Genomic DNA, 27,679 nt, shown 5'->3' on the forward strand with positions numbered 1-27,679 from the left:
CCAGAATGGAACCCTAGCTCAAATGAATGTAACCTTTAACTTTTCTTTCAGAAGACGTAGAGGATTCGAGTCACATGTCCACTTATTAGTTTTACCAACAAGATGGGCGGCACGGTAGCACAGGGGTTGGCATTGTTGCTCCACAGCATCAGGGGCCCGGGTTCAATTCCCTACTTGGGTCACTGTCTGTGCGTAGTCTACATGTTCTTCCCGTGTCTGCTTGGGTTTCCTCTGGTTGCTCCGATTTCCTCCCACAAATCCTGAAAGACGTGCTTGTTAGGTGAGTTGGACATTCTCTGAATTCTCCCTCTGTTAACCCGAATGGGCGCCATATTGTGATTTTCACAGTAACTTCATTGTACATCATTGTAGTGTTAATGTAAACCTACTTATGACACCCAATAAAGATTATGATTGTAAAAATATTCATTAAACATGAAAATATTTGATAATACAAGATGCCTTTCCTCCCCCTTAACTTCACAATTACACACCAGTTTTAAGTTTAACACAGATTTAAAAATACATCCTAAACTACAATGGTCCCATCAACACGTAGTACCTTGCAAATACAGACTGTGGTCAAATACACACACCCCATTTTGTACCCAAGTTAGGCACTGTGGTTTTCTTCTCAGAATCCCCCCAGATGAATGTCACATGAGAGTTTCCAAACTCCACTCCCAAAAACACGCTTTAAAATCTTCTCATAATAATGCTTTCCCTTGGTGGTTTGCAGTCCAGAATCCAGACCTGGTTTTCCAAATGACACTTTTGAACAAAGCTTCCGCTCTAATTTTAACAGCAAATCCATTCCAGAATTTTACACCATTCCCATTAGGATTTCTTTTTTTAAAAATTATTTTTATTCAAATCCAGGCATACACAAAGAGAACAATCATTCAATAACAAAATGCAATCCCCCTAATTTGACACCCTCCCTTTTCATCCTTATACCGCTCCCCCCCCCCTCCCCCCTGACAACAAACAGATCCGTAAACAGCACCCAGAACAGCCTCCATCTCATCCAGAATCCCCTATCCCAGCCCCGAAGGGCAAACTTAATCTTCTTCACTTTCAGGAATTCTACAACATCCCCCAACTATGCCGACACCTTTGGTGGTTCCTTAACCTCCATTCCAATAAAATATGCCTGCGGGTGAAGGCCACCACATCAGCCCCCTTCCCCTCCATCAGATTGGGCACTTCCGACACCCCTAAAAGTGCCTCAAAAGGATCCGGTAACATTGACATCCCCACATTTTTTGCTAGTGTCTCAAATACCGAGCCCAGAATCCCGCTAACCGTGGACATGACGAGAACATGTGAACATGGTTAGCTTGTCTTCCTCTATATCTCTCACACTTATCCTCTCCCGCCCCCCCAAGAGAGGAAAACAATCTGGTCCATAAACATCACACCTCACCTGCATCACCAGCATCTTACCCCCACCACCGCCCCCACATTGCTTCTGTTCACCAGCATATTTGCCAGCATGGTAACTCCCACACACAGGCCGCTGCCCATATCAGCCCTCTTCGTACCTATCCTTTGGTCATTAAATCTCCATAAGTCCCATCTCCTCGAACAGGGAACAACTTCTCACCATCATCCTCTTGGTGGCTCAACAAATTACCGTCTTTTTCAAAAATTTTCAGAGCAACAATACTTTCTGCCTCCCTTTCCATTGTTGTATCTGCTAAATCTCAGATACTTCGGCCATTATATCAATCAAAGTTTTGCCCAGGTGCCCTTAATTGCAAGATGGACAAAGACAAACACAAGTTAAGGTTCAATAAGTTTATTAATAATAATACTATTAATCCTTAAATTGTCCACATAAAACAAGAAGATACCCCAGAGAGGTCCCGAAAGACATGCTGCTAGGCAATTTGGACATTCTGAATTCTCTCTCCGTATACCTGAACAGGTGCCGGAATGTGGTGACTTGGGGCTTTTCATAGTAACTTCACTGCAGTGTTAATGTAAGCCTACTTGTGACAATAAAGATTATTATAAATTAATATTACTACTCGCAAAGATGGCTTGATAGGCTATGGATCTGATTGCTGGAATTCCTCTGGCCCATCTTCACAAAGTTGGTTCTCGTTGGAGTTCTCTTCCTTGCTTCTTTCCTTCCTTCTGGCGTAGTCAAGGTCATCTCACACACCGAGTCTTTGCTGCCGGTGTGTCTGAGATGTGTACCTTTATCCCCCTCCTTCCCCGCCTTTCTGGAAACTTCTCTGGCTTCCAGCCAATGAGATCTCAGGAGGGGGTCCCAATACCCAGTGGGTTTCTTTTTTTAAAATTTAGCGTACCCAATTCATTTTTTCCAATTAAGTGACAATTTAGTGTGGCCAATCCATCTACCTTGCACATCTTTTGGGTTGTGGGGATGAAACCCACGCAAACATGGGAAGAATGTGCAAACTCCACAGGGACAGTGACGCAGAGCCGAATCGAACCTTGGACCTTGGTGCCGTGAGGCAGCAGTGCTAACCACTGCACCACCATGCTGCTCCCCAGTGGGTTTCTTAATGTCTGCCTGACAGGACACCGGAGCTCGTCCCCAGGTGTCTATCTCCATGGTGTTGCTTACATGGGACCTGCTGCCATATAAGGTAATGGCTGGAACTCTAGGTGACAGAAAGTCTGGCCCGATTTGGGCTTCTAACAATAGGCTGGTGCATTTCAGTGGGTGCGATGATGTCCTGCTAGGTCTCAGTATGCAGTATGATTTCCAAATGTCCAATTCCTTAATTTAGGATATCCAATTTGACTGGGCGAATTCTTTAATTTAAAATACCCAATTTTCATCGGGCCTAAATCTAGGCTTTGCTAGGTTACTGCACCATGTCTTAGTGCTGTGTGCCTCTGTGCCTGGAAAGCCAGCTTCCCCTATTTTTTGTGTCAATGTGTGAAACCTGTCACTTGATTTTCTATAGGTTTTGGGCCTGAGTTTAGTATGATCACCATTCTTCTATTCACGACACTTTGCCTTAAATCAAAAAGGACATTTTGAAACAGCATTTGTAATAGTATCCACCATTCACAACCCCTGCAGTCTTCTACCTTACCTCCTATTCCATCCATTCCTGGAGGGTGGAGGAGGGAAGCACTTCATGTCATTACAACTGCAGTTCAACACCCCCCCCCCAAGTGGTTAGCTCCATTCAACATAATATATCTTCACTTATTTATTTTTTTCCAATCACTCCCATCATCCACACCTTTTGAAACTCTTGACCCCAGCAAAATCTGCAACACCGCCCATTGCACTATTTCCCAGTACCTCTCTCATCCTTACTCGTTCAACTGAAGACTTCAGTGTTGGTGATACAGTACTGACTGAACCGTTGGTTGTACAGGATTGACTGAACCATTTATCCCCAGAGCTGGCTGGGCCGCATCAAGCTCTACCAGGGCTGTCTGCTACTTTACCAAATAAAAAACAACCAGGGTTATTCTGAGGAGAAAAGATAACCCCAGGCTTCTATTTTTTTCACTGTTAGCATCTGCATAAATCCCACCTCCTGGCTTTCACCACCTCTTACACCAGTTCAACTGCTTCTGATAATACACCCCCTCTAATGAATCTTGTAGTGCAGGATTGAAAATCTACAGGTTGCTCACTGGAGTAGACCTGTCTTTTTCATATTTCACACATTTGTCAAATCAAAACCTGCCAAAACATCAGCGGTAAGCAGTGATAAAATATGCTCACATATGTCAAAGCTTTTTGTCTTGCACTCATCAGGGCAGGTGCAAAAATTCCAAATTGTAAAGGAAACAACAATTTATTTTGCATGTACGATGGTGCAGATTGGCTGCCCAGTCAGCTCTAATTGAGTCGCGATATTACCATGGTGAATGCATCAGGGAGCTATTGTCTCTCCTTGCATTTGTTTATTCAAAAAGACTGGCCATACTCCTTTTGCCTGCAGATGACAGGACACTGCATATCAATATATGCAGCTTCTAGCCTGCACAAGTGAGCTACATTGTAGCCTGACTGAGGTTGCTTGTTAATGTAATTCTTAGAACACTCTGGATTGTTCAGAAAGTGCTGCCCAATCTCAGAATCACATCAAATGTTAGACATGTTCTAAATTTTGCAAGCACAGGTTGGTTGAGTACAGTCTATTGTGAACAACTGAATGGGTATGTTGTTTTGAAATGATTTACCAATCATTGGGATGGATGGTATAGATACTAATTCAGCAGGGGGATGGGAACCTAAATTGTAGTCCCAGTGTACAGGATGTTGAGAGTAGTGAGGTCAGGGATAGGGTTAAAAGTTCGAAAGAGGGCACCGGCAAGCAGGATGCTGGTTTGAAGTGTGTCTACTTCAACGCCAGGAGCATCCGGAATAAGGTGGGTGAGCTTGCAGCATGGGTTGGTACCTGGGATCTCGATGCTGTGGCGATTTCGGAGACCTGGGTAGAGCAGGGACAGGAATGGTTGTTGCAGGTTCCAGGATTTAGATGTTTCTGTAAGAACAGAGAAGATGGTAAAAGAGGGGGCGGTGTGGCATTGTTAATCAAGGAAAGTATTACGGCGGTAGAAAGGACGCTTGAGGACTCGTCTACTGAGGTAGTATGGGCCGAGGTTAGGAACAGTAGAGGAGAGGTCACCCTGTTGGGAGTTGTCTATAGACCTCCGAATAGTTCCAGAGATGTAGAGGAAAGGATTGCAAAGATGATTCTCGACAGGAGCGAGAGTAACAGGGTAGTTGTTATGGGGGACTTTAACTTTCCAAATATTGACTGGAAATACTATAGTTTGAGTACTATAGATGGGTCAGTTTTTGTGCAGTGTGTGCAGGAGGGTTTTCTGACACAGTATGTAGACAGGCCAACAAGGGCGAGGCCACATTGGATTTGGTACTGGGTAATGAACCCGGCCAGGTGTTAGATTTAGATGTAGGTGAGCACTTTGGTGATAGTGATCACAACTCGGTTATGTTTACTTTAGCAATGGGCAGGGATAGGTATATACCGCAAGGCAAGAATTATAGCTGGGGGAAAGGCAATTATGATGCTATTCGGCAAGATTTAGGATGTATAGGATGGGAAGGAAACTGCAGGGGATGGGTACAATCGAAATGTGGAGCTTTTTCAAGGAACAGCTACTGCGTCTCCTTGATAAGTATGTACCTGTCAGGCAGGGAGGAAGTTGTCGAGCAAGGGAACCGTGGTTTACTAAGGAAGTTGAAGCACTTGTCAAGAGGAAGAAGAAGGCTTATGTTAGGATGAGACATGAAGGCTCAGTTAGGGCACTTGAGAGTTACAAGTTAGCCAGGAAGGACCTAAAGGGAGAGTTAAGAAGAGCGAGGAGAGGACACGAAAAGTCGTTGGCGGATAGGATCAAGGAAAACCCTAAGGCTTTCTATAGGTATATCAGGAACAAAAGAATGACTAGAGTAAGATTAGGGCCAATCAAGGATAGTAGTGGAAAGTTGTGTGTGGAATCAGAGGAGATAGGGGAAGCGTTAAATGGATATTTTTCGTCAGTGTTTACCCTGGAGAAAGACAATGTTGTCGAGGAGAACACTCAGGTTCAGTCGACCAGGCTAGATGGAATTGAGGTTCAAAAGGAGGAGGTGTTAGCAATTTTGGAAAATGTCAAAATAGATAAGTCCCCTGGGCCAGATGGGATTTATCCTAGGATTCTCTGGTAAGCCAGGGAGGAGATTGCAGAGCCTTTGTCCTAGATCTTTATGTCATCTTTGTCGACAGGAATAGTGCTGGAAGATTGGAGGATAGCAAATGTTGTCCCCTTGTTCAAGAAGGGGAGTAGAGACAACCCTGGTAATTATAGACCTGTGAGCCTTACTTCGGTTGTGGGTAAAATGTTGGAAAAGGTTATAAGAGATAGGGTTTATAATCATCTTGAAAAGAACAAGTTGATTAGCGATAGTCAACACGGTTTTGTGAAGGGTAGGTCATGCCTCACAAACCTTATTGAGTTTTTTGAGAAGGTGACCAAACAGGTGGATCAGGGTAAAGCTGTTGATGTGGTGTATATGGATTTCAGTAAGGCATTTGATAAGGTTCCCCACGGTATGCTATTGCAGAAAATAAGGAAGTATGGAATTGAAGGTGATTTAGCGGTTTGGATCAGTAATTGGCTAGCTGAAAGAAGACAGAGGGTGGTGGTTGATGGCAAATGTTCATCCTGGAGTTCAGTTACTAGTGGTGTACCGCAAGGATCTGTTTTGGGGCCACTGCTGTTTGTCATTTTTATAAATGACCTGGAAGAGGGTATAGAAGGATGGGTTAGTAAATTTGCAGATGACACGAAGGTCGGTGGAGTTGTGGATAGTGCTGAAGGATGTTATAGGATACAGAGGGACATAGATAAGCTGCAGAGCTGGGCTGAGAGGTGGCAGATGGAGTTTAATGCGGAAAAGTGTGAGGTGGTTCACTTTGGAAGGAGTAACAGGAATACAGAGTACTGGGCTAATGGCAAGATTCTTGGTAGTGTAGATGAACAGAGAGATCTCGGCATCCAGGTACATAAATCCCTGAAAGTTGCCACCCAGGTTAATAGGGCTGTTAAGAAGGCATATGGTGTGCTAGCCTTTATAAGCAGGGGGATTGAGTTTCGGAACCACAAGGTCATGCTGCAGCTGTACATAACTCTGGTGCGGCCGCACCTGGAGTACTACGTGCAGTTCTGGTCACCACATTATAGGAAGGATGTGGAAGCTTTGGAAAGGGTTCAGAGGAGATTTACTAGGATGTTGCCTGGTATGGAGGGAAGGTCTTACGAGGAAAGGCTCAGGGACTTGAGGTTGTTTTCGTTAGAGAGGAGAAGGCTGAGAGGTGACTTAATAGAGACATATAAGATAGTCAGAGGGTTAGATAGGGTGGACAGTGAGAGTCTTTTTCCTCGGATGGTGATGACCAACACGAGGGGACATAGCTTTAAATTGAGGGGTGATAGATATAGGACAGATATCAGAGGCAGTTTCTTTATTCAGAGAGTAGTAGGGGTGTGGAACGCCCTGCCTGCAACAGTAGTAGACTCGCCAACTTTAAGGGCATTTAAGTGGTCACTGGATAGACATATGGATGAAAAGGAATAGTGTAGGTCAGATAGGCTTCAGATGGTTTCACAGGTCGGCGCAACATCGAGGGCCGAAGGGCCCGTACTGCGCTGTAGTGTTCTATGTTCTATGTTCTATACCTAGCACTGAAATTCATAAACCATCCTGTTAGTAGAAAACACCATTCATGTTGCCTTTGCATAGTCATAGTGTGAAAGGGTTAGCTTCACCTGCTGCTTAAATTCATTAGATACTTTACCCTTCCAGTGTAATTTGAAGTAGGCCAGACATTTTTCAGGTGCGAGAGGCCTTGGGCTTATGTGTGATAAGATCTGATCAGGTTAGCCAGATTAAACTTGATGCTCCCTATTTCAGCCTCAAGCTTGTCTGGGAAGCAAATGGCTTGGACCCTATTTACGAGATTACTGATGAGGCGAGTATTGCAGTGCATGAAGCTGTAGGAATCCCAACGCATATATTCACCCGACAAGGTAGTCTCAAGCTAGATGATAGAGAATCCATTCATGAATTTCTCAACTAGCACATCGAGAAAAGGAAGCTTGTTAGATTGCTTCACTTAATGGGTGAATTTGAGCATGGGATGGAATGCATTAAGGTGTGTGAGGATATTGTTACATGCAGCTGCAGATTCAAATATAGCTAATGTATCAGCCATGTATTGGAAATATGCAAAGGGTTGGAGGTTGGGGTCATTCCATCAGCTGTATTCAGCTCACCTGTGCTCGCAAAACTCAGAACATAATGTCTAACATTGGATGTAAATTGCCAACTAAACAATACTGTATAGTCATACAGTATAACTTGTTTCTTTTGAAATTTGGCATTCTTTCATCTGTCCTGAGGAGTGCAAGACGAAAAGCTTTGACAGCATGTCTCTTTTTTCAGCAATATTCAAGTTCTGTACTACCAAGCAACTATTTTTATACCTGAGACAGAAGTACAACAAAGACCAAATTCAGGATTTCTGCTACATAGTTCAACTCAAAGTTAAATAAAGAACAGGTAAGTTATCTGTTGAATTTCTCAGTATATTAGACCCAGGGTTGTGCCTGTTTAGTGATAATACTAAAGTGAGACACAGTCCCACGATCAAGCGAGCGTTCATGCAGGATAATATTAAATAATTTGGTTATAGGATTACTAATCTACTCCATCTCCTATGCTAAGTTTGGCTTGAGATGTACAAATTTATTTTTTAGATTTGTTCCATTTGTGCTGCTATATTGCCTCAATAGGTGGTTGCACCATGAGCATACCCACTTTGAACACATCTGCACCATAAACTCACTCATGCAAGGCGAAGTATTTTGTCAGCGCAAATAATGATGACGGTAAACATGTAGTGAATCTGTCTGATCATGTACTCTCTGAGAGTAAGAAGTTTATGAACATGGCTCCAATTTGGAGTTACATTCCCAAATCAAATGGGAAGAGGTATTTGAAGAGTTTGATCTCCTCTATTCCCAGCTATTTCACCACAAACCAGTGTCCAATGAAAATGCTGAGTCCCTGAAAGCACGCCTAGCTGACCTAGCACCTGCATACTATGCGGTACTCAATGACTTGTCTGATTTTTCACGTGCAGCATGAATGACAGATGGCATTGCAAAGGCCTCAATGCTGACCCAGACATATGTATTTTCAAGCTGGTAAAGGACTGGAATAGCTTTCTTAATGAGCATTACTATATTAACAAAATGCACACTGTTCTTAGTGACGGTTGAAATTTATATCCAGTGAACTCACCACCAAGTATGACCACAGCCGGCTTGAAAGCAAGTTACAATAACACCAGTTAGACTTGCAGAAGAGTAACAAGCTGCCTTGCTTATTTGTTCATAGGATATAGGCATCGCTGTCTAGACCAGCATTTATTGCCCATTCCTAATTACCCTTGAGAAGGTGAGCCACCTTCTTTAACCACTGCAGTCCATGTGGTGTAGTTACACCCAGAGTGCTGTTAGGAAGAGAATTTAGTTTGATACAACTGCATGGCTTGCTAAGCCATTTCTAATAATAATTTTTATTGTCACAAGTAGGCTTACAATGTAATGAAGTTATTATGAAAAACCCCTAGAAGCCACATTCCGCCGCCTGTTCGAGTACAGAGAGGGAGAATTCAGAATGTCCAAATTACGTAATGGCACGTCTTTCGGGACTTGTGGGAGGAAACCGGAGCAAACACAGGGAGAACCATGCAGACTCCACACAGAATGTGACCCAAGCCAGGGTCACCACTGCTAACCACTGTGCTACCCTGCTGTCCATAATTTTCAATGTCATTCATGAGATGACCACATTGTTGTGGATTTGGAGTCACATTTAGGTGTGTATGATAAAATTCATCCTTATGGGTCGTTATGTCCACATATGTAAGGGTTGCCAAGACACACATAAGTGATATCCCATTATGCCCTATCGTATCTATGACATGTTCTACACAATGTGGATTCAACAAACAGTTGAGCAAGTTGCTGCAACCAGTTATGAATGAATATTCCACACATTGGGCGAATGATTCCTTCACTTTCGCGAATAATATATGCCATCTGCATATCAACAGCAATGCTGTGCCTTTGTGTTTGTTCAACATTGTGAGCCCATTCACGAATGTGCCACTCAAGGGAACTGTGACATTTACAATGCTTCACTATATCATGGCAAACTAGACGCGTCGCCATGTTCTGAATCTGTATTCATTGAATTTACGAACTCCGCAACTTACGGCAGTTAAATTCATCTTTATGAAGCTATGTAAGCCTGAATAGATGTCATGGGTTCATGGGTTCCCCTCAAAACCCAGCTCATGCTAATATTTCAGCGGTTTCCATGAGAAACGCGTATTGATGGAATTACCCCAAACCTCCTACCGCCTGACACATTCCTGATATGTAGATGATACATTTGCTAATTCGAATCTGCAGCTACATGTAAGAATTTCCATACACACCTTAATGTGCTCCATCCCTTGCTCAAATTCTCCTTTGAAATGAAGCAGTCTAATGATTCTTAATGAAGCAGGAGAATCGCCGGGGGGGAGTGGCGTGAATCCCGCCCCGCCGGCTACCAGATTCTCTGGCACAGGGGTTTTGGCAGGGGCGGGAATCGCGCCGTGGCGGCCGCTATTAGCGGCCCCCCCGGCAATTCTCCAGCCCACGATGGGCCAAGTGGCCGCCCGTTTTCGGCGGGTTCCGCCATCGTAAATCACAATAGGTCCTTACCAGTGGGACCTGGCTCCACGGGCGGCCTGCAGAGTCCTCATGGGTGCGCGGGGGGATCGGGTCCCGGGGGCTGCCCCCATGGTGGCCTGGCCCGCGGTCGGGGCCCACCGATCTGCGGGTGGGCCTGTGCCGTGGGGGCACTCTTTCCCTTTGCACCGGCCACTGTCAACCTCCGCCATGGCCAGTGCGGAGAAGAACCCCCCTGCGCATGCGCTGGGATGATGCCAGCACACGCTGGTGTTCCTGCGCCAACTTGCGCAGCCCAGCGGAGGCCCTTCGCCGCCAGTTTGCATGGCGCCAAGCTCTTCCGCGCCAGCTGGTTCAGCGCCAAACACTCCGCCGCTTGCCTAGCCCCTAGGAGGATTTCGCACCTTCGGGGCGGCCCGACGCCGGACTGGTTCACGCCACTCCTCAGACTGCAGTGGTGCGCCCCGCCGGTTCGCGGAGAATCCCACCCATGGTCTTTTGAGCCAGGATTCCATTCTGGTATCTTCCCATCCAGTTATAACACCAACTCAGATCGAAACAGTGACTAAATAAGTAGGGATCTGCCTTCTGTTAGGATTTGGGACTCCAACCTGTGTGCAATCACGTTTTGCAATTTAACCAACTTTCTCTATGACTTTGAAAACACATGAGGAAAAAGCGTCTCCATCTAATACTTACCAGTGTAGAAAGGGGTACTTGCACCCCCTGATGCTTAGTAAGTAAAAGTAGTGACATTGAACTGTGTGGGCCATGAAGATCACCTGCAGGATTCTCCGTTCCGCCAACCCAGTCTAGTGCGCGCCCGCTGGCAGCGGGATTCTGCATTCCCATAGCCAGCCAACGGGTTTTCCCATTATAGCCATCCCGCATCGTCAGGAAATCTGCAGGCATGGGTGCGCTGCAGGCAAAACGGAGAATCCCACATCACAGATTTGATCCCCGTACTATGTACTAAGTTATCTGAGTTCAGCTGGTTGAATTACTGCGGACCACCCTGGCAAGGTCTCCCAGGCACAGCCGGTGAGTCCCGGGTGAATCTGGCTTTGGTGTATTTAAATGAGCCATATGGCTAATTTAAATATGCAGATCTGGATCTCGCCCAATGGGGATGAGATCCAGATCATGTCAGGTGAAGCGAGTCTCGTGATCAGCCAGGCGGGGAGCCACCCGTTGCGTCTGGATTCCTACCGTGCAACGAGATCACTGAATCGCGCCCAGTGTGTGAAGAATGACTGCATAGGTATGTCACTGAAATGCTGCTGACTCCATAGAGTTTTATCATTGTAGTATTCAATGCTTCAAGAGAGAATAAAAAGGGCATGATTTAAAGGAGTGTTTCTTGGCGGCTGCTGTGCTGAGAATGACTCCGCCATAAAGTGGGACTCTTTTTTTGGCCTCGGCAAGGAATGCCCCACCAAGGCTACACTTACCTTAATTTTTTAATGCCACCTTGCTCCCTTGATCTTTCGACTCCTCTCGGCATCCCCACAGCGGCTTCTGGACTCCCTCCCCCTTCCCCATACCCCCGGCCCAAACTTACCTGGTAAGGTATCTTAGAACCCCCCTTACCCCACCTCAGGGCCTGATGCCTGACGTGTGCACCCAGACATCATGGCACTGTCATCGTGGCAGTGCCCCTGCTAACCTGGGAGTGCTACCTGGTCACCCTCACAGTGCAAAGCTGGCACTGCCAAGATGCAGGCTGGCAGTGTCAAGGTACCCAGGTGGAAGAGGGAGTGCCAGGGTACCACCCTGTCCAGAGCCCAACCACACGGGGGCCTCGGATAGCCTGGAATGGAACCCCCCCCACCCCCAGGTGCCAGTCACCTGATCCATGTTTGTGTGGACCAGTGCTAAATGGAGCCATGGCGAGGTCTCCGAGGTGCAGGAAATTTGTTCCCGGGACTCAGGAATACTGGACGCAGACATATTTTTGTGAACCTAACTCTAACTCTGGATCTGGTCCAGCGAGGTTCAATCTCGCGAGACGTTCCGAGCGTTCCAAATCCCGCAAGATTTAACGGCCTTGTTGTGTGCCGAGTCGGGTGCAACAAGGCCATTTGATCCTGTCTAAAGTATTGGCCTCTACTGGAAAAATCTGATTTTGAAGTACCTAGGACAATTTAAATATCATGCTGCTAACTGTCATTGCAATCAACCAAGTTTACAGATGACCAATTATGGTAACTAGCAGCCTCAGATGACATGTAGGGCAGGATTTTGTATTTTTGGTTGGGACCCTGACGTTAGGATCAAATGTGAGTCAGCTTGCAGTGTGTTGTGAGCTGTCAGCGGACATTGATTTTGCCATGAATGGCCAATTGGTAGCCAGATGGCAAGTTCATTTTCCAATTAAGGATGGCAGGCTAACCTTTGAAGCTTGACGGCCAATATCAGGTCCTTCAGCACAGAAAGAACTGCAGCCTGCCTTTGCAGGTAAAGGAGAGAAAGGAAGCCTATATTTTGAGGTGCTCTCTCAGCAAATTTTGTATTAAAATCTCATGGGCTGCAGAAGGGGTAAGCCCGGCACATGTTGACCTTTGGTGGCAGCTGTGGACCAACAAGCAGTATCGAGGGGCCTCTTATGCATTCTGGAGCACTGGTACCCACCTGTTCCAAACCCACTGCTCCCACTGAGAGGCTGCCTACGGGCTGCTCCGGGCCCCCCTCTTATCCATGGCCTTTCTTGGCTTCTTTTTGACCTTCGGCCACTTGGGTGCCACCACTCTCTGTCTCATTTAACCTGGTTGAAAATATTTTCTGTGCTATCTATGACACATAGAATATTGGATATTTGTGATTAAAGGCTGAGATCAAATTTGTCAGCTTGATCTCCAAAAACTGCAAGACTGGATTAGATTCCTGAAAACAATCCTTGGTCTTTACCAGCTTTTGAATAATATGTACCGGGGATTATTTACAATTCTTATCTTTTAATGGCGGAGATTTTGCAGGCATGGGGGTAGTCCGGAGAGCTGAACAGTGTCGTTGGATATTCATAGAACATTTTTAATCTGGTTTGTGTGTCACTGATCCAGGTTTATTGATGACTAATTTGCGGTCAGCTACTTAGGGAATCGGTGTGCATGCACATCAACAAATCAAAATATTCAGTAGCTTCCAAAAATGATACACCACCTGGTCAAAATTTCTGATATCCTAATTTTTAACTGACAAAACGTAATTTCACACAGTGATTTTTATCTGCAATGAAGTATAAACATTCCCATTTTTTTTTCCAATTAAGGGTCAATTTAATGTGACCAGTCCACCTACCCTGCACATCTTTGGCTTGTGGGACTGAGACCCACGCAGACACAGCGAGAATGTGCAAACTCCACATCGGCAGTGACCCGGGGCCAGGATTGAACCCAGATCCTCGCTGCCGTGAGGCAGCAGTACTAATCAGTGGGACACCATGCCACCCCTACAATTCCATTTATAAATGCAAACCACAAATACAAGCAAATCAGAGTATTTCCTATTCTCAGTCTGCCTGGACACACACAGTGGATGTTCGATTACAATCTTGACCAGTTTTTGACAGGCATCTAATTATTGGGTGAAACTAGGAGGTGGTTCTGTCAATTGGTATGTTTATCACAGCGGGCCAATTAACTCAGTTGCCTAGATGACTAGAGTGCGATGCAAATAATTCCAATAGCACAGGTTCAATCCCTGTACAAGCTGTGGTGGTTCATGGAAACCTGCGTCCTTGCCTTGACTGGTCCGTCTAAAGCTAGATAACCTCTTTGTCTTTCTCTCTAATGGACTATGGTGAATTACCTACCGATATGTATTGCAATGCTTTGTCTTCTATAACATAAATAATTCCTACAAAATACATAGAGAAGATTGGGAAATTACAATTGGAGGCAGTCAATGGGATCCGCTGATAGTTCAGTTGCAACTGTAGCACTCCCACTAAGACCTTCCCCGAGATCAGTTATCTCAATAAAGGCAAAGGATTGGACCCAAAATCTTCCTTTATGCTTTAAGAATGGACTACATGGTGCACCTAATCACTGAAGTATTGCTGAAGCTTACAAGAGTATTTTTTATCTGAATTCCCCTTCTCAGATGGTTTGGAAGTATCTTACTGTCAGGGGGGTAAGACCTCACACTCTGGGGGGATTCTCCAATCCCCCAGCTGCGTGTTTCTTGGCAGCACACCGTTCACTTGCGGTGGGAATCTCTCTTCCTATTTTTCAATGAGATTTTCCGTTGAAGCCACCCCACACCACTGGAAACCTGTAGGCAGGAGTCCACTGCCAGTGGGCAGAGAATCTCAATGGCTGGAGAATTCTGGCCTCCAAGTTTTTAATAAAATATATACACAGACATCCTCTTGGTTAATTTCCAAAATGTTTTAAATTGGATAAAGACGCTTTTAAAATGGCTGAAGCAAAGTCTGTCTGTGACCCTGGAGCAATACCAGTTTAGTGTCAGTTCAGAAACTGACTCGTTTTTATCTCTAAAGAGACCCTATCCAACCCCATGGGATAAAGAATCCAAATTCAAAGGTAACTATACAAATATCAGCAATATTTCATAAGCCTGGCCTCGCCAAATGAACTTGAAAGACCCCACCACCTCCCCCCCAACTAAGACTTAATAATTGGAAAATTAACAATCCCAGGGACCCAGACAAAGGGAGACACACAATTTGTAAAAGCTAGAGTACAGAGATAGGAGTCATGTGACATGAACTCTATCTGGTGGAACCAATAATATTTGCCTTATGGTGCTGAAGGAACTCAGTTTGCCATGTTTCCATATACCTAACAGCAGCAGCACAGAATAGGGCCTCCACCTCCTTGCCCCATCTACACTGTTTCAACTGAAACTTACGCACAATTATCTCTGCATTCCTATCTCATTGTGGAAAAGTGAACTACCCAGCATTAGTTCAGCAGGCTGACCTCTGTGAAGGAACTCTGTGGATTTTGATTATGAACACGACTCACATGAAACAATAATTATTTTCTCTGCGGTCTTTGCCTGTAACTCTTTCTTTCTCTATCCCATTTTTACTGTATGAGTGTGCAGAAGGCTCTATAATGATGATCCCCCCATCTGTGTTTTGAGTGTGTGCAAATAAACAACCCCTCTGAGTTCATGCTATCTCAAGTTTGCTGTGGGGGAGGCAGCACAGTGGCGCAGTGGGTTAGCCCTGCAGCCTCACGGCGCCGAGGTCCCAGGTTCGATCCTGGCACCGGGTCACTCTCCATGAGAAGTTTGCACATTCTCCCCGTGTTTGCAAAGGTTTCGCCCCCACAACCCAAAGATGTACAGGCTAGGTGGATTGGCTGTGCTTAATTGCCCCTTAATTGGAAAAAAATTAATTGGGTACCATAAATTTATTAAGAAAAAAAAAGTTTGCTGTGGGGTTATTAACAAATTGGAGAATTGCATTACACCAGAACTGAGAGGTTGGAAATATGGGGCGAAATTCTCCGACCCCCAGCAGGGTCGGAGAATCGCCTGGGGGCGCCTAAAATCCCGTCCCCGCCGTAGCAGAGATTCTCCGCCACCCGGGAAGTGGCGGGGGCAGGAATCTCGCCCCGCCGATCGGAGAGGCCCCTGCGGCGATTCTCCTGCCCGGATGGGCCGAGGTCCCGCCGCTGGGAGGCCTCTCCTGCCGCCGAGGTTTAAACCACATCTGGAACGGCGGGCACAGCGGCGCGAGCAGGCCCCCGGGGTCCTGGGGGCGCGGGGGCGATCGGACCCCGGGGGGTGCCCCCACGGTGGCCTGGCCCGCGATCGGGGCCCCACCGATCAGGGGCCGGGCCAGTGCCCTGGGTGCACTATGTTCCTCCGCGACCGCCACGGCCTCCACCATGGCGGAAGCGGAAGGGAACACCACAGCGCGCATGCGCCGGCAGTGATGTCAGCGGCCAGCTGCCGCTGACGTCACTGCCGGCGCATGCGCCGACCGGCGAAAGCCTTTCGGCCAGCCCCGCTGCCGGCGGCGCTGGGTGTTTGCGCCAGTCTTCTGGTGCAAACCGCTCCGGCGCGGGGCTGGCCCCCAAAGGTGGGGAGAATTCCCTACCTTTGGGGAGGCGCGACCCCTGAGTGGTTGGCGCCATTCCCCTACTCCGGCACCCTCCGTCACGCCGGGTAGGGGAGAATGCCGCCCATGTAAAGGGAGAAGAAAATTAAATCACTTTCTGTTTATGGATAGTTGCTGAGAGGCGAAAACAAGTCTGTTTCAATTAATCCACCTCCTGTCCATAACATTCAAAATATCTATCTTTGAAATATTAATTTTCTGTTTTTAAAAATCATATTACATTAATTATATCAGTCCTTTGTTCTGTAAAATTTAAATTGACCATTATAACCCAGTGTTGCATATTATTAATTATGCTGCAGATAATTTGGGATAGAAATTGGCCCTCATTGGCAAAACAGACAATTTTGCAGGGCTCGAGAGTGAGGGGAATGAGAGTTAGTAATTCTTTTTTGCAACATCATTATCATATTGTCATTTACTGTGAAACAAACTTGTGTGGGTAAGCATGGGTGTGTCTGGTTTAATTAAACTGGAGACAATTAGATTGCATAAGTCAAAACATCAAAAAGGGAAGTGGGAAAGCAAGTGGTTGAAATGGTAATGAAAAGACAGCCAGGGAAGCAGCTTGACCAGGAATTTACATTGGGCAGATAAGAGAAGTGATTTTAAAGTTGACTTTCAAAATATATCAAGAATCAGGGAAGAGGAATTCAAATGAATTGTAGGAATAATAGACTGGATGATCAAAAGGAAGAACCATAGTTAAAATGAGACTGAACGCTGTTGTGTGTGGCTGTGAAATCTTGTACAAGAAAATGTTTTGAAGCAAGACCTGTGAACCTCAGTTTGTTGTCACCCTTAGAGAGGTAAGTCTGTGTATGGTAATGTTACTGGCAATATTTATGGATTAGAAAATCTATCAGGACTGTTACCACCCAAAGCAGATTTTAGCTCTGAATTTATTTAATCCAATCTCTTTTAGGAAATATTTGTAAAGTACTGTTAAGTGTGTAAAGGAATTCTTGTGTCTTTAAATATTATTTTCTTTTTTCCTTTAGTTTAATAAATGTTTAAATTTACTATTCAAAATCATCATAGGTGGTCGGGTGTTTCCTTATCTTGACTTCAGATAAACTCCTCATAATGCACAGATTGCAAATCATTGTGGCAGCTTGTTCAAAGTTTCATTTTGGGGTTTGGGCAGCCTGGCACTTACCATCTGCTTTGAAATAGCAAAAGATACTTGAAATATTTATTAACCATATTGGTATTTCACAATATTCAGGCACCCCATGCTCCACCATAAACAGGCATTATACCCCTGAATAAGATTCTGCTTAAATACGTCTTGAAGGAATTTGTGAGTGCTGACCCTATTCCACTCTTTGCAGAATTATCCCAGGAAGGTGGAGGTGGGTTCTGTTGGAACATGCAATGTGGAAAAGTCACAGAAAATGATGTTGGGTCATCATAACCCAATTTCATCCCATCCCATTCTCTTTTTGCTTTCCCACGGCTGGATTCAGAGTCCTGCAGGAAAGCCTGGTAGATCCGGGACAAAAGCTCCTGAGGTGATTAAAACCGGAATTAAGAGCCTTTCAAACAATGAATTCCTTCTTTCCCAACAGCATACAGCTTACACATTGGGCGGAACTTTCTGGTCAGCCCTGGCCGAGACCAAAAATTCCACCCAAGGTCAAAGGATTTTTGAATGATCCATCAAATCTCCCGTGAAAACTCCCATGGTGGACGAGACAGGAAAATTTACCCCAGTGTGTCTGTATCTGGGCGGAGTCAGTGAGCTAAGTACATAGTGAGACAAGCTTCTTCAGTGAAACTGAAAAATTGCAACGGCCTAATCAGTTACCCTGAAGTGTTCCAGCCATGGCCATTGAGACGCTGCTGTTCAATCGCTTCTTCTCTCAAAGAGTGCTTTCCCTACTTCACGGAAAGCACTTTACATGTCTTGCACCTCACTCGCCCTGGCAAGGGAGTAACTTATCCAGCTTTGACAAAGAGTCATTGGACTCAAAACGTTAGCCCTTTTCTCTCCCTACAGATGCTGCCAGACCAGCTGAGATTTTCCAGCATTTTCTTTTTGGTTTCAGATTCCAGCATCCACATTATTTTGCTTTTAACTTATGCAGTTCCACCTTCCACCTCTGCTGAGAGGTAATAGTAGCAGCCACCAGCAGCAACAGGATTGTTGCAACAACTAATACCAGCAATATTAGTTCCACCGGCCAATGGGGTGGACATTGGGATCCCCAAAACAGGGTCGACTAGACAGACCTAAGATCAACTCCCCTGACAGGCCTGAGCCTCAGAAGGCTCAGCAGCTTATTCCTGACATGTGAAGCCTCCTTCCCATTGAAGCAGGTGGGAACAATTATCAATGCCGTGCCAAACATGGAGTGTCATCCAATATCCTTGTCCACCCAACCCCCACCTGAGACTAAGATAAGCACTTCAGCCATCACTCGTTTTCTTTTCATTTTCTGCACGCAAACTCCTTCACATTCACACCACCCTGTCACTCATCAAAACACCAATGTGACTACACCCTCACTGTATTATCCTCTTGTATGCTATTCAACGTACCTGTAGCATTTGCCCCATTATGCTCCCTTGTTTCTCTTTCATGCTGCACCTCCATGGAGCTATTCATGTTTGGTTCCACTTATTCCTGTTCAAATGCATCCATTGCATCTCCAGGATTGCCATCCCTTCTGCTCCCACTTATTCACCTATGGTGTAAAATAAAGTTTCTCCTAGTCCCTTCACATTTGCTCACTTTCATATTGTTTCTGATTGACATCATCCATAGGTGTGGGGTCAATTTACATTACCTTAGCTGATGGCACCCAGCCCTAACTCATTCTTGGACACCACGGGCGGGATTCTCTGACCCCCCGCCGGGTCGGAGAATCGCCCGGGGCCGGCGTCAATCCCGCCCCCGCCGTGTCCCGAATTCTCCGCCACCAGAGATTCGGCAGGAGCGGGAAACGTGCCGCGCCGGTTGGCGGGCCCCCCGTGGCGATTCTCCGACCCGCGATGGGCCGAAGTCCTGCCGCTGTCAACCCTCTCCCGCAGGCGTGGATCAAACCACCTACCTTACCGGCGGGAGCTGGTGGCGCGGGTTGCGCCGGGGTCCTAGGGGGGTGCGGGCCGATCTGACCCCGGGGGGTGCCCCCACGGTGGCCTAGGCCATGATTGGGGCCCACCAATCGGCAGGCAGGCCTGTGCCATGGAGGCACTCTTTTTCTTCCGCGTTCGCCATGGCCTTCACCATGGCGGAGACGGAAGAGACCTACTCCCCTGCGCATTCGCCACGATAACGTCAGCAGTCGCTGACGCTCCGGCGCATGCGCGGACTTACGCCAGCCAGCGAAGTCCTTTCGGCCCCGGCTGGCGTGGCGCCAAAGGCCGTTCACGCCAGCCGGCGGAGTGGGAACCACTCCGGCGCGGGCCTAGCCCCTCAATGTGAGGGCTTGGCCCCTAAAGGTGCGGAGAATTCCACCACTTTGGGGCGGCCCGACGCCGGAGTGGTTCATGCCACTCCAACACGCCGGGACCCCCCACTCCGCCGTGTAGGAAAGCATCTCGGTCCAGATCTTACTGCGTGATGCCAGACTGCCATGCAACATCAAGTTGTGTCTGAGCGAGCATTTCCTTCAGTGGAACATTTGGAATCAGAACTCTACTCTTGTTGCTGACTCCAGAGTCAACCAACTCCCAACTATTCACTTAGGCTCTGGACAGTCTGAAACTCTCTAACGCAAGTCAGTTTAATTCGAGCTCCACAGGATCATCCACTCCCAGCTCTTACTTCACTTTTAGCACTGTCAAAACCTTAATCTATTGGTCTTCATACTTGATTTTGTTAACTCTATGGCCTCTTGTCATAAAGTACAACTTGTTCAAAGCACACATCCTGCCTCATACCAAGTACTACTACATTGAGTCCTGTTTACCCACCACAGAGGTGGTGTTAACAAAACCCCACTTTATCCAATGGCAATTTTTGTTTTCCAATTGGGGCAAATATGTGTGGCCAATCCACCTACCCTGCACACCTTTGGGTTGTGGGGGTCAGACCCATGCAGCCAGGGGTGATGCACAATCAATGGACACGAAACGTAGGTGAAGTCCGAATGATAGGCTTTAATGCACAAGAAGTGTACCCGACAGCAGACGTACAGAAGAAAGGCCGACTGCCGGGAAGCAAGGGTTCTTAAATCCCGCCTCATAGGCGGAGCTACCTGCCTCTCAGCCAATCGGCTGGGAGGCACATGACTTACCCGGGCCAATGGGCAGCGAGTCCTCTGCACCAATAGCAGTTCACTTCCAGGTACCGTAATACCCCTAGTCATACTACCACATTCACCCCTTGTTGAAAAAGAATCTGGGTGGGCGGGGGGGGGGGGGGATGGTACGGGAAACGCGGACATGGGGTGGGGGGGGGCGTGTCCCATGACTATGTGAGAGACTGATAGTATGACTAGAGATGTTTAGGTCATACCATTGCATGGATGGCTGCCCACTGGCCCGCAATTATGTGCAAAATACAGCAACTATGTACAGTGTGTAACAATTGGGGGGGAAGAACAAAATGGAGAACAGACAAGGAAAACAATAGTCCATCCGCAGGCAAGAGTCCACCAGTAGGTCACATCGATTCAATCAGTCGGTCAGGCGCCTTTGAGGTCCTGCTTGACCTGCGTAGCTGTGCCGGCGACGTTGGAGCGGTGGTCGTCCATGAGTCCGGGAGCGATGATCCTGTTCTAGTGTCCGTACCCCTGGTCGGAGCTAGCGGGGACCAGGCTGGGGGAGGGGCGTCCTGTCCGCTGGGCCGTGGGGTTGTCGGTCAGAGGGGGAGGGGGGGGCTTGCCGGGGGCAGTTGGGGTTGGGGGGGCCTGCCTGGCACTGGGGGGTGTGACCAAGATCTGGCAGGTGCCAGGTCCCAAAGGGAGACCATGTCCTGTTGGCCGTCGGGATACTCCACATACGCGTATTGCGGGTTTGCGTGGAGTAGCTGGACTCTTTCGACCAACGGGTCCGACTTGTGCGCCCGCACGTGCTTCCGGAGCAGGATGGGCCCGGGGGTAGCCAGCCAGGTTGGGAGCGGGGCCCCTGAGGACGACTTCCTGGGAAAAACAAGAAGACATTTGTGAGGCGTTTGGTTGGTGGATGTACAGAGAAGTGACCGGATAGAATGGAGGGCGTCTGGGAGGACTTCCTGCCAGTGGAAGACTGGGAGATTTCTGGACCGTATGGCCAGCAGGACGGTCTTCCAGACCGTACCGTTCTCCCTCTTGACCTGTCCGTTACCCCGGGGGTTGTAACTGGTCGTCCTGCTGGAGGCGATGCCCCTGCTGAGCAGGAATTGACGCAGCTCATCACTCATAAAGGTGGACCCCCGATCGCTATGGATGTAAGCGGGGTAACCGAACAGGGAGAAGATGGTGTGTAGGGCTTTAATAATGGTGGTCGTGGTCATGTCCGGGCAGGGGATGGCGAAGGGGAAACGGGAGTACTCGTCAATCATGTTGAGGAAGTATGTGTTGCGGTTGTTGGAGGGGAGGGGACCTTTGAAGTCCATGCTGAGATGTTCAAAGGGGCGGGGAGCCTTTATCAGATGCGCTTGTTCGGTGCGGTAGAAGTGCGGTTTGCACTCCGCGCAGATGTGGCATTCCCTGGTCACGGTCCTGACCTCCTCGATGGAGTAGGGCAGGTTGCGGGTCTTTATAAAATGGAAAAAGCGGGTGACAGAGGTCCGCGTGGAGGGTTCGGAGGCGGCCCACTTGTGCGTTGGCACAGGTGCCGCGGGACAGGGCATCGGGAGGCTCGTTTAGCTTCCCAGGACGATACAAGATGTCGTAATTGTAGGTAGAGAACTCGATCCTCCACCGCAGGATCTTATCGTTCTTTATCTTGCCCTTCTGTGCGTTATCGAACATGAAAGCCACTGACAGTTGGTCTGTGAGGAGGGTAAACCTCCTGCCGGCCAGATAGTGCCTCCAGTGTCGCACAGTTTCGACTATGGCCTGTGCTTCCTTCTCGACCGAGGAGTGGCAGATTTCGGAAGCGTGGAGGGTACGGGAGAAGAAGGCCACGGGTCTGCCCGCTTGATTGAGGGTGGCCGCCAGAGATACATCAGACGCGTCGCTCTCGATTTGGAAGGGGAGGGACTCGTCAATAGCGCACATCATGACCTTTGCAATGTTTGCTTTAATGCGGCTAAAGGCCTGACGGGCCTCCATCGACAGGGGAAAAGTGGTGGGCTGGATGAGTGGGCGGGCTTTGTCGGCGTAATTGGGGACCCACTGGGCGTAATATGAAAATAAACCCAAACAGCGCTTGAGAGCTTTGAGGGAGTGGGGGAGGGGAAGCTCCATCAGGAGGCGCATGCGTTTGGGGTCGGGGCCTATCACTCCATTACGCACTACATAGCCGAGGATGGCTAGACAGTCGGTGCTAAACATGCATTTATCCTTGTTATAGGTCAGATGAAGGGGTTTTGCGGTACGGAGGAATTTGCGGAGGTTGGTGTCGTGGTCCTGCGGTCGTGGCCGCAGATGGTGACATTATCGAGATACGGGAAGGTTGCCCGTAAACTGTATTGGCCGACCTTTGGAAGACCGAGACCCCGTTTGTGACACCGAAAGGAACCCTTAAAAAGTGGTAGAGTCACCCATCCGCTTCAAACGCAGTGTACTTTCAGTCACTCGAGCGGATGGGGAGCTGATGGTAGGTGGACTTGAGGTCCACCGTGGAAAAGACCTTGTACTGCGCGATCCTGTTGACCAGGTCGGAGATACGTGAGAGAGGATACGCGTCCAGCTGCGTAAACCTATTGATGGTCTGACTGTAGTCTATGACCATCCTATTTTTCTCCCCGGTCTTGACAACCAGCACTTGTGCTCGCCAGGGGCTGTTGATAGCCTCGATAACCCCTCCTTCAGAAGCCGCTGGACTTCGGACCTGATGAAGGTCCGGTCCTGGGCACTGTACCGTCTGCTCCTGGTGGCGATGGGTTTGCAATCCGGGGTGAGGTTTGCAAACAAGGATGGGGGATCGACCGTGAGGGACATGAGGCTGCAGACAGTAAGGGGGGGGCATAGAGCCGCCGAATTTGAACGGTAAGCTCTGGAGGTTGCACTGGAAATCTAACGCCCGGAGTGCTGCCGCGCAGAGGTGGGGAAGGACGAAGAGCTTGTAGTTTTTAAACTCCCTCCCCTGGACCGTGAGGTCCGTTATGCAGCACCCTGTGATCTGGACCGAGTGCGAACCGGAGGCCAGAGCAATTTTTTGTTTTACCGGGTAAACGGGAAGTGCGCAGCATCTTACCGTGGCGGGGTGGACAAAACTCTCTGTTCTCCCAGAGTCCAGCAGGCAGCTTGTCTCGTGGCCGTTGAGGAGGATCTTCGTGGTTGCCGTGGACAGCTTGTGGGGCCGCAACTGGTCCAATGTGACTGAGGCGAGTCGTGGCAGAAACTCCGAGTCGTCATCTGGCAGAGAGCAGTCGCTTGCGGGGTCCTCGGTGCCGATCCAAGATGGCGCCCGTCGGCCGCACATGGTGGGGGGTGAATAAAATGGCGGCGCCCGGGGTTCACACGTGGAGTCGGGGGCCCAAAATGGCAGCACCCGGGTGTCGCACGTGGTGTCGGGGGCCCAAAATGGCGGCGCCCAGGGATCACTCATGGTGGTGGGGGGTGGGGGCAGCGAGGTCCGCGGCCGCATGGGGTCCCTGAGGAGAGCGGGGGGGAGGACCCGCGGTCGTTGCTCGGAACCACAACGACCGCTTTAGACTGACAGTTGCCCTTCTTGCCGCAGCCTTTACAGGTTGTGGTGCGGGTCGGGCAGTGCTGGCGGGGGTGCTTTGCCTGGCCGCAAAAGTAACAGCGGGGCCCCGTGGGTTTATCAGGGCGCCCTGCGGCACAGGCCGAGGGGGGGGGTCCGAGTCTGCGGAGGTGAGGGGGGTCGCATTCCATGCTGCCCAGGGGCCGCCGTGCGGGCGGGAGCATACGCGCGGGCGTTACGATTGGCGATGTCTATGGAGGAGGCGAGGGCCCGTGCCTTGGTGAGGCTTAAAGTCTCTTTCTCTAAAAGTCTTTGGCGGATCTGCGAAGATTGTATACCCGCAACAAAAGAGTCTCTGATTAAAAGTTCGGTGTGCTCGGCCGCAGAAACTTGTGGGCAGCCGCAGTTCCTCCCCAGAACAAGGAGGGCCCGGTAAAATCCGTCTAAAGACTCACCATGGAATTGCTGCCTCGTGGCCAGTAAGTGCCGAGCGTAGACCTGGTTCACCGGCTGGATTAAATATCCTTTAAGCAAGTCCATGGCCGCGGCGTAGTCTGTCGTGTCCTCTATGAGCGTGTACACAGCGGTGCCGACGCACAAGTGGAGGATGTGCAATTTCTGTTCCCTCATCGAGACGTTTTCGGCTGTGCTCAAGTCGCTATTGAAGCAAGCCAGTCAGTGTTTAAATGCTGCTGTTGCATTTGCTGCGTGCGGGCTGAGTCGAAGACACTCCGGCTTGATCCGAAGCTCCATCCTTTAAAATCTTGTGCGTTAAATTGATGCACAATCAATGGACACGAAACGTAGGTGAAGTCCGAACGATAGGCTTTAATGCACAAGAAGGGTACCAGGCAGCAGACGTACAGAAGAAAGGCCGACTGCCGTGAAGCACGGGTTCTTATATCCCGCCTTGTAGGCGGAGCTACCTGCCTCTCAGCCAATCGGCTGGGAAGCACATGACTTACCCGGGCCAATGGGCAGCGGGTCCTCTGCACCAATAGCAGCTCACTTCCAGGTACCGTAATACCTCTAGTCATACTACCACAAGGGGGAAATGTGCAAACTCCACACGGACAGTGACCCGGTGCCGGGATCGAACCCGGGCCCTCAGAGCCCATGAAGCTGCAGGACTAACCACTGCACCACCGTGACGCATCTCCAATGCCAATTGAATCTCCAATTTCAGATCATCTTCCTCATCTATAAACTTTACATGACCTCATCACACTTTCTCTTTGTTACTTCCTCCACTCTCAAACACCGTTCTTTTGTTTAACATAGGCTTTATTATCCCCATTCTGTCAATCATCAATTGCAAAGTTTTCAGCTACCCTGACCTTACTTTGGGTCCTACTCACTGCACTTCCTCTTTCCCTGTCCTTAAATAGTTTCTCAAACCTTTCTTTTATTATGCCACTAATCATTTCTCTTAATTTCCTTAATGTATTGTATGCATGTTATACTCATGTGACATGTATGGGGATGTCTTTTCTACATTAAGGATGCTACATAATTGCAAGTTGCTATTGTCGCATAGTTCAAAGTGGATTCAGTTGCATTTACAAGACTCGTTTGCTTCTTCACTTGATACCATAATAACACCCCCCCCCCCCCCCCCCTTCCAAAAATAATTCACTTATAATCCTTAGTGCTTTATTTCTTTTAACTTCCAGGTCAGGATCGGAGTGAGGCTGGTCTGATAAAACGGTTTAAAGGAGATGGATTCCGGTACAGGGCAAAACTAATTGGTGTGGATGAGGTTTCAGCTGCGAGGGGAGACAAACTCTGCCAAGACTCAATGATGAAGCTAAAGGTAACTTTACAGAATTCTAAGAGTGTTGAAGTATAATAAAACAATGAATATTTATATTGAGCAGGTTTCACCTGTCCTCAGCCAGATTGCCGAATTAATTACCTCATGGTAATGGAGTGTACCACTCTAATGGAGAAAAGCTAAGGACAAAGGGAAGAAGAAAGCTGTTCGATTGTAATTAGAACTAACTACATGTCACCGAAAGGGACAATGTATTCACCAGTAAAGAAGTGTAATTTAGGGTAACAAAAACCTTGCATCAATGATGAGCAACACCTGACCTAAATAAATGACCCCAATACATTCTACTAAAAAAATTTCAACCAAATTATTTCACCTTCCTTAGAATATTTCACCTTCCTTAGAACAGAACAACTTAACTTCACATAAAATATTCCATACAAAAAATTATGGAAATGATCTTAGTATTACAAGTAAATTTTCTTCTTTGAACTGATGGTTGGCGATGCAGCAATGATCATTGACAAACCAACAGAAGATGGTTGGATGGAAGATAACTTTGGGAGTTCCTCATGGAGGTATGTGTTGTGGCTATATTCATAGCCTCAAAAAATCCTGTCAATCTTCCCTACATCAAGTATGATTCCAGCTGCTCTTTGTTTTTCCTTTGTTGTTTCTTGACCATAGTATTGCTAAATGATCTTACCCAGCCAAATGTTGTTTTTGATCTTGAGGGCAATTATATTAATCCTCTCCCTTACAGCTCTTGTGTCCATGTATAAATCAAAGATAGCAACTCAAGTCAACTAATTCTGGCCCATCGGCTCGAAAACAGGCGATCACAAATGTTGCCCCTTTCTTGAGAAGGTCCACTGCATTAAGTGCCAATCAAGTACTTACATGGCAGTGGTGGACATTCCCTGGGATCAAGGACCCAGGGTAGAAGGCTCGCCCTCCTAGTGCTGCAAGCCAATCAGTTGCTGTTGGTAATGCATCCTCCAGAGGCCCAGTAGGGATCCAGGCACAGGTAAGTGATGGCCGGTGGGATATGGTAGGTTGGGGAGTCAGCAGCAAGTGCAGGGAATGGCTCTCAGCTGATTCCCTAAATTCCTAATGCCAGTCCTTCTATCAGACACTGAATACCTGACATTGAGGAGTCCCTCCTGGAAGCCCACCAGCAACCTGACAGGAGTTTCTATTCAGCCTTCCCGCTTGGTGAGTCCATGTCCACCACTGACTGAATACCAGTAGTGACGGATGAGGCACATAATTTCCCACTGAAGGACCTGAATTGCTGATGGGACAGCAAGACCGTGCATGAGCCTTTCCGCTATGGACTTAATCAGGGAAGGGGCCACCTTGTTGCCCAATTAAGTGCCCCCCACCACAAAACCCACCATGGAGCAAGACAAGTGTCAGTGAACATGTTATTTGGTGAGTAGCTGTCATTTGATGACACTATTGATGATTCCTTTCCTGATGAGAGTGAGGATGCAGATAGAATGGTAATTGCCGGATTAGATCTATTATGTTATACATTTCAGCAATTTTCCACTGTATTAAATAGCTCCAGTATCCTAGCCGCACTGGAAACTTGGCTACAGGAGCAGCTGGTTCTTGTTTGCATTCCTTCAGCATTTTGTGCTGAGTATGAAAAGTTATTGGTTAGGCCCAAATTCAAGTATTATTGAAGATTTTCTGGTTACAAAGACTGATGGTGGAGAAATGGAGCAACTTCTGAGTTGGAGGTAAATCTGGGTCAGATGCATACAATATTTTCGTGCCAAGAACAATTACTGAACAGA

At 47.8% G+C, this 27,679-nt stretch overlaps 1 protein-coding gene across 1 annotated transcript in view; it reads left to right on the forward strand.

The window, feature by feature from the left end:
- The window catches only part of dab1a (DAB adaptor protein 1a), an 858,599-nt gene that overhangs the window by 600,228 nt on the left and 230,692 nt on the right, over positions 1-27,679 (forward strand). Inside the window, exon 4 of the mRNA XM_038793498.1 lies at positions 25,774-25,913. Coding sequence (XP_038649426.1) covers positions 25,774-25,913 — 140 coding nt within the window. The remainder of the gene's footprint in view (positions 1-25,773; positions 25,914-27,679) is intronic.

This window comes from Scyliorhinus canicula, chromosome 4, assembly GCF_902713615.1.
Source record: "Scyliorhinus canicula chromosome 4, sScyCan1.1, whole genome shotgun sequence".
Taxonomy (NCBI): Eukaryota; Metazoa; Chordata; class Chondrichthyes; order Carcharhiniformes; family Scyliorhinidae; genus Scyliorhinus; species Scyliorhinus canicula.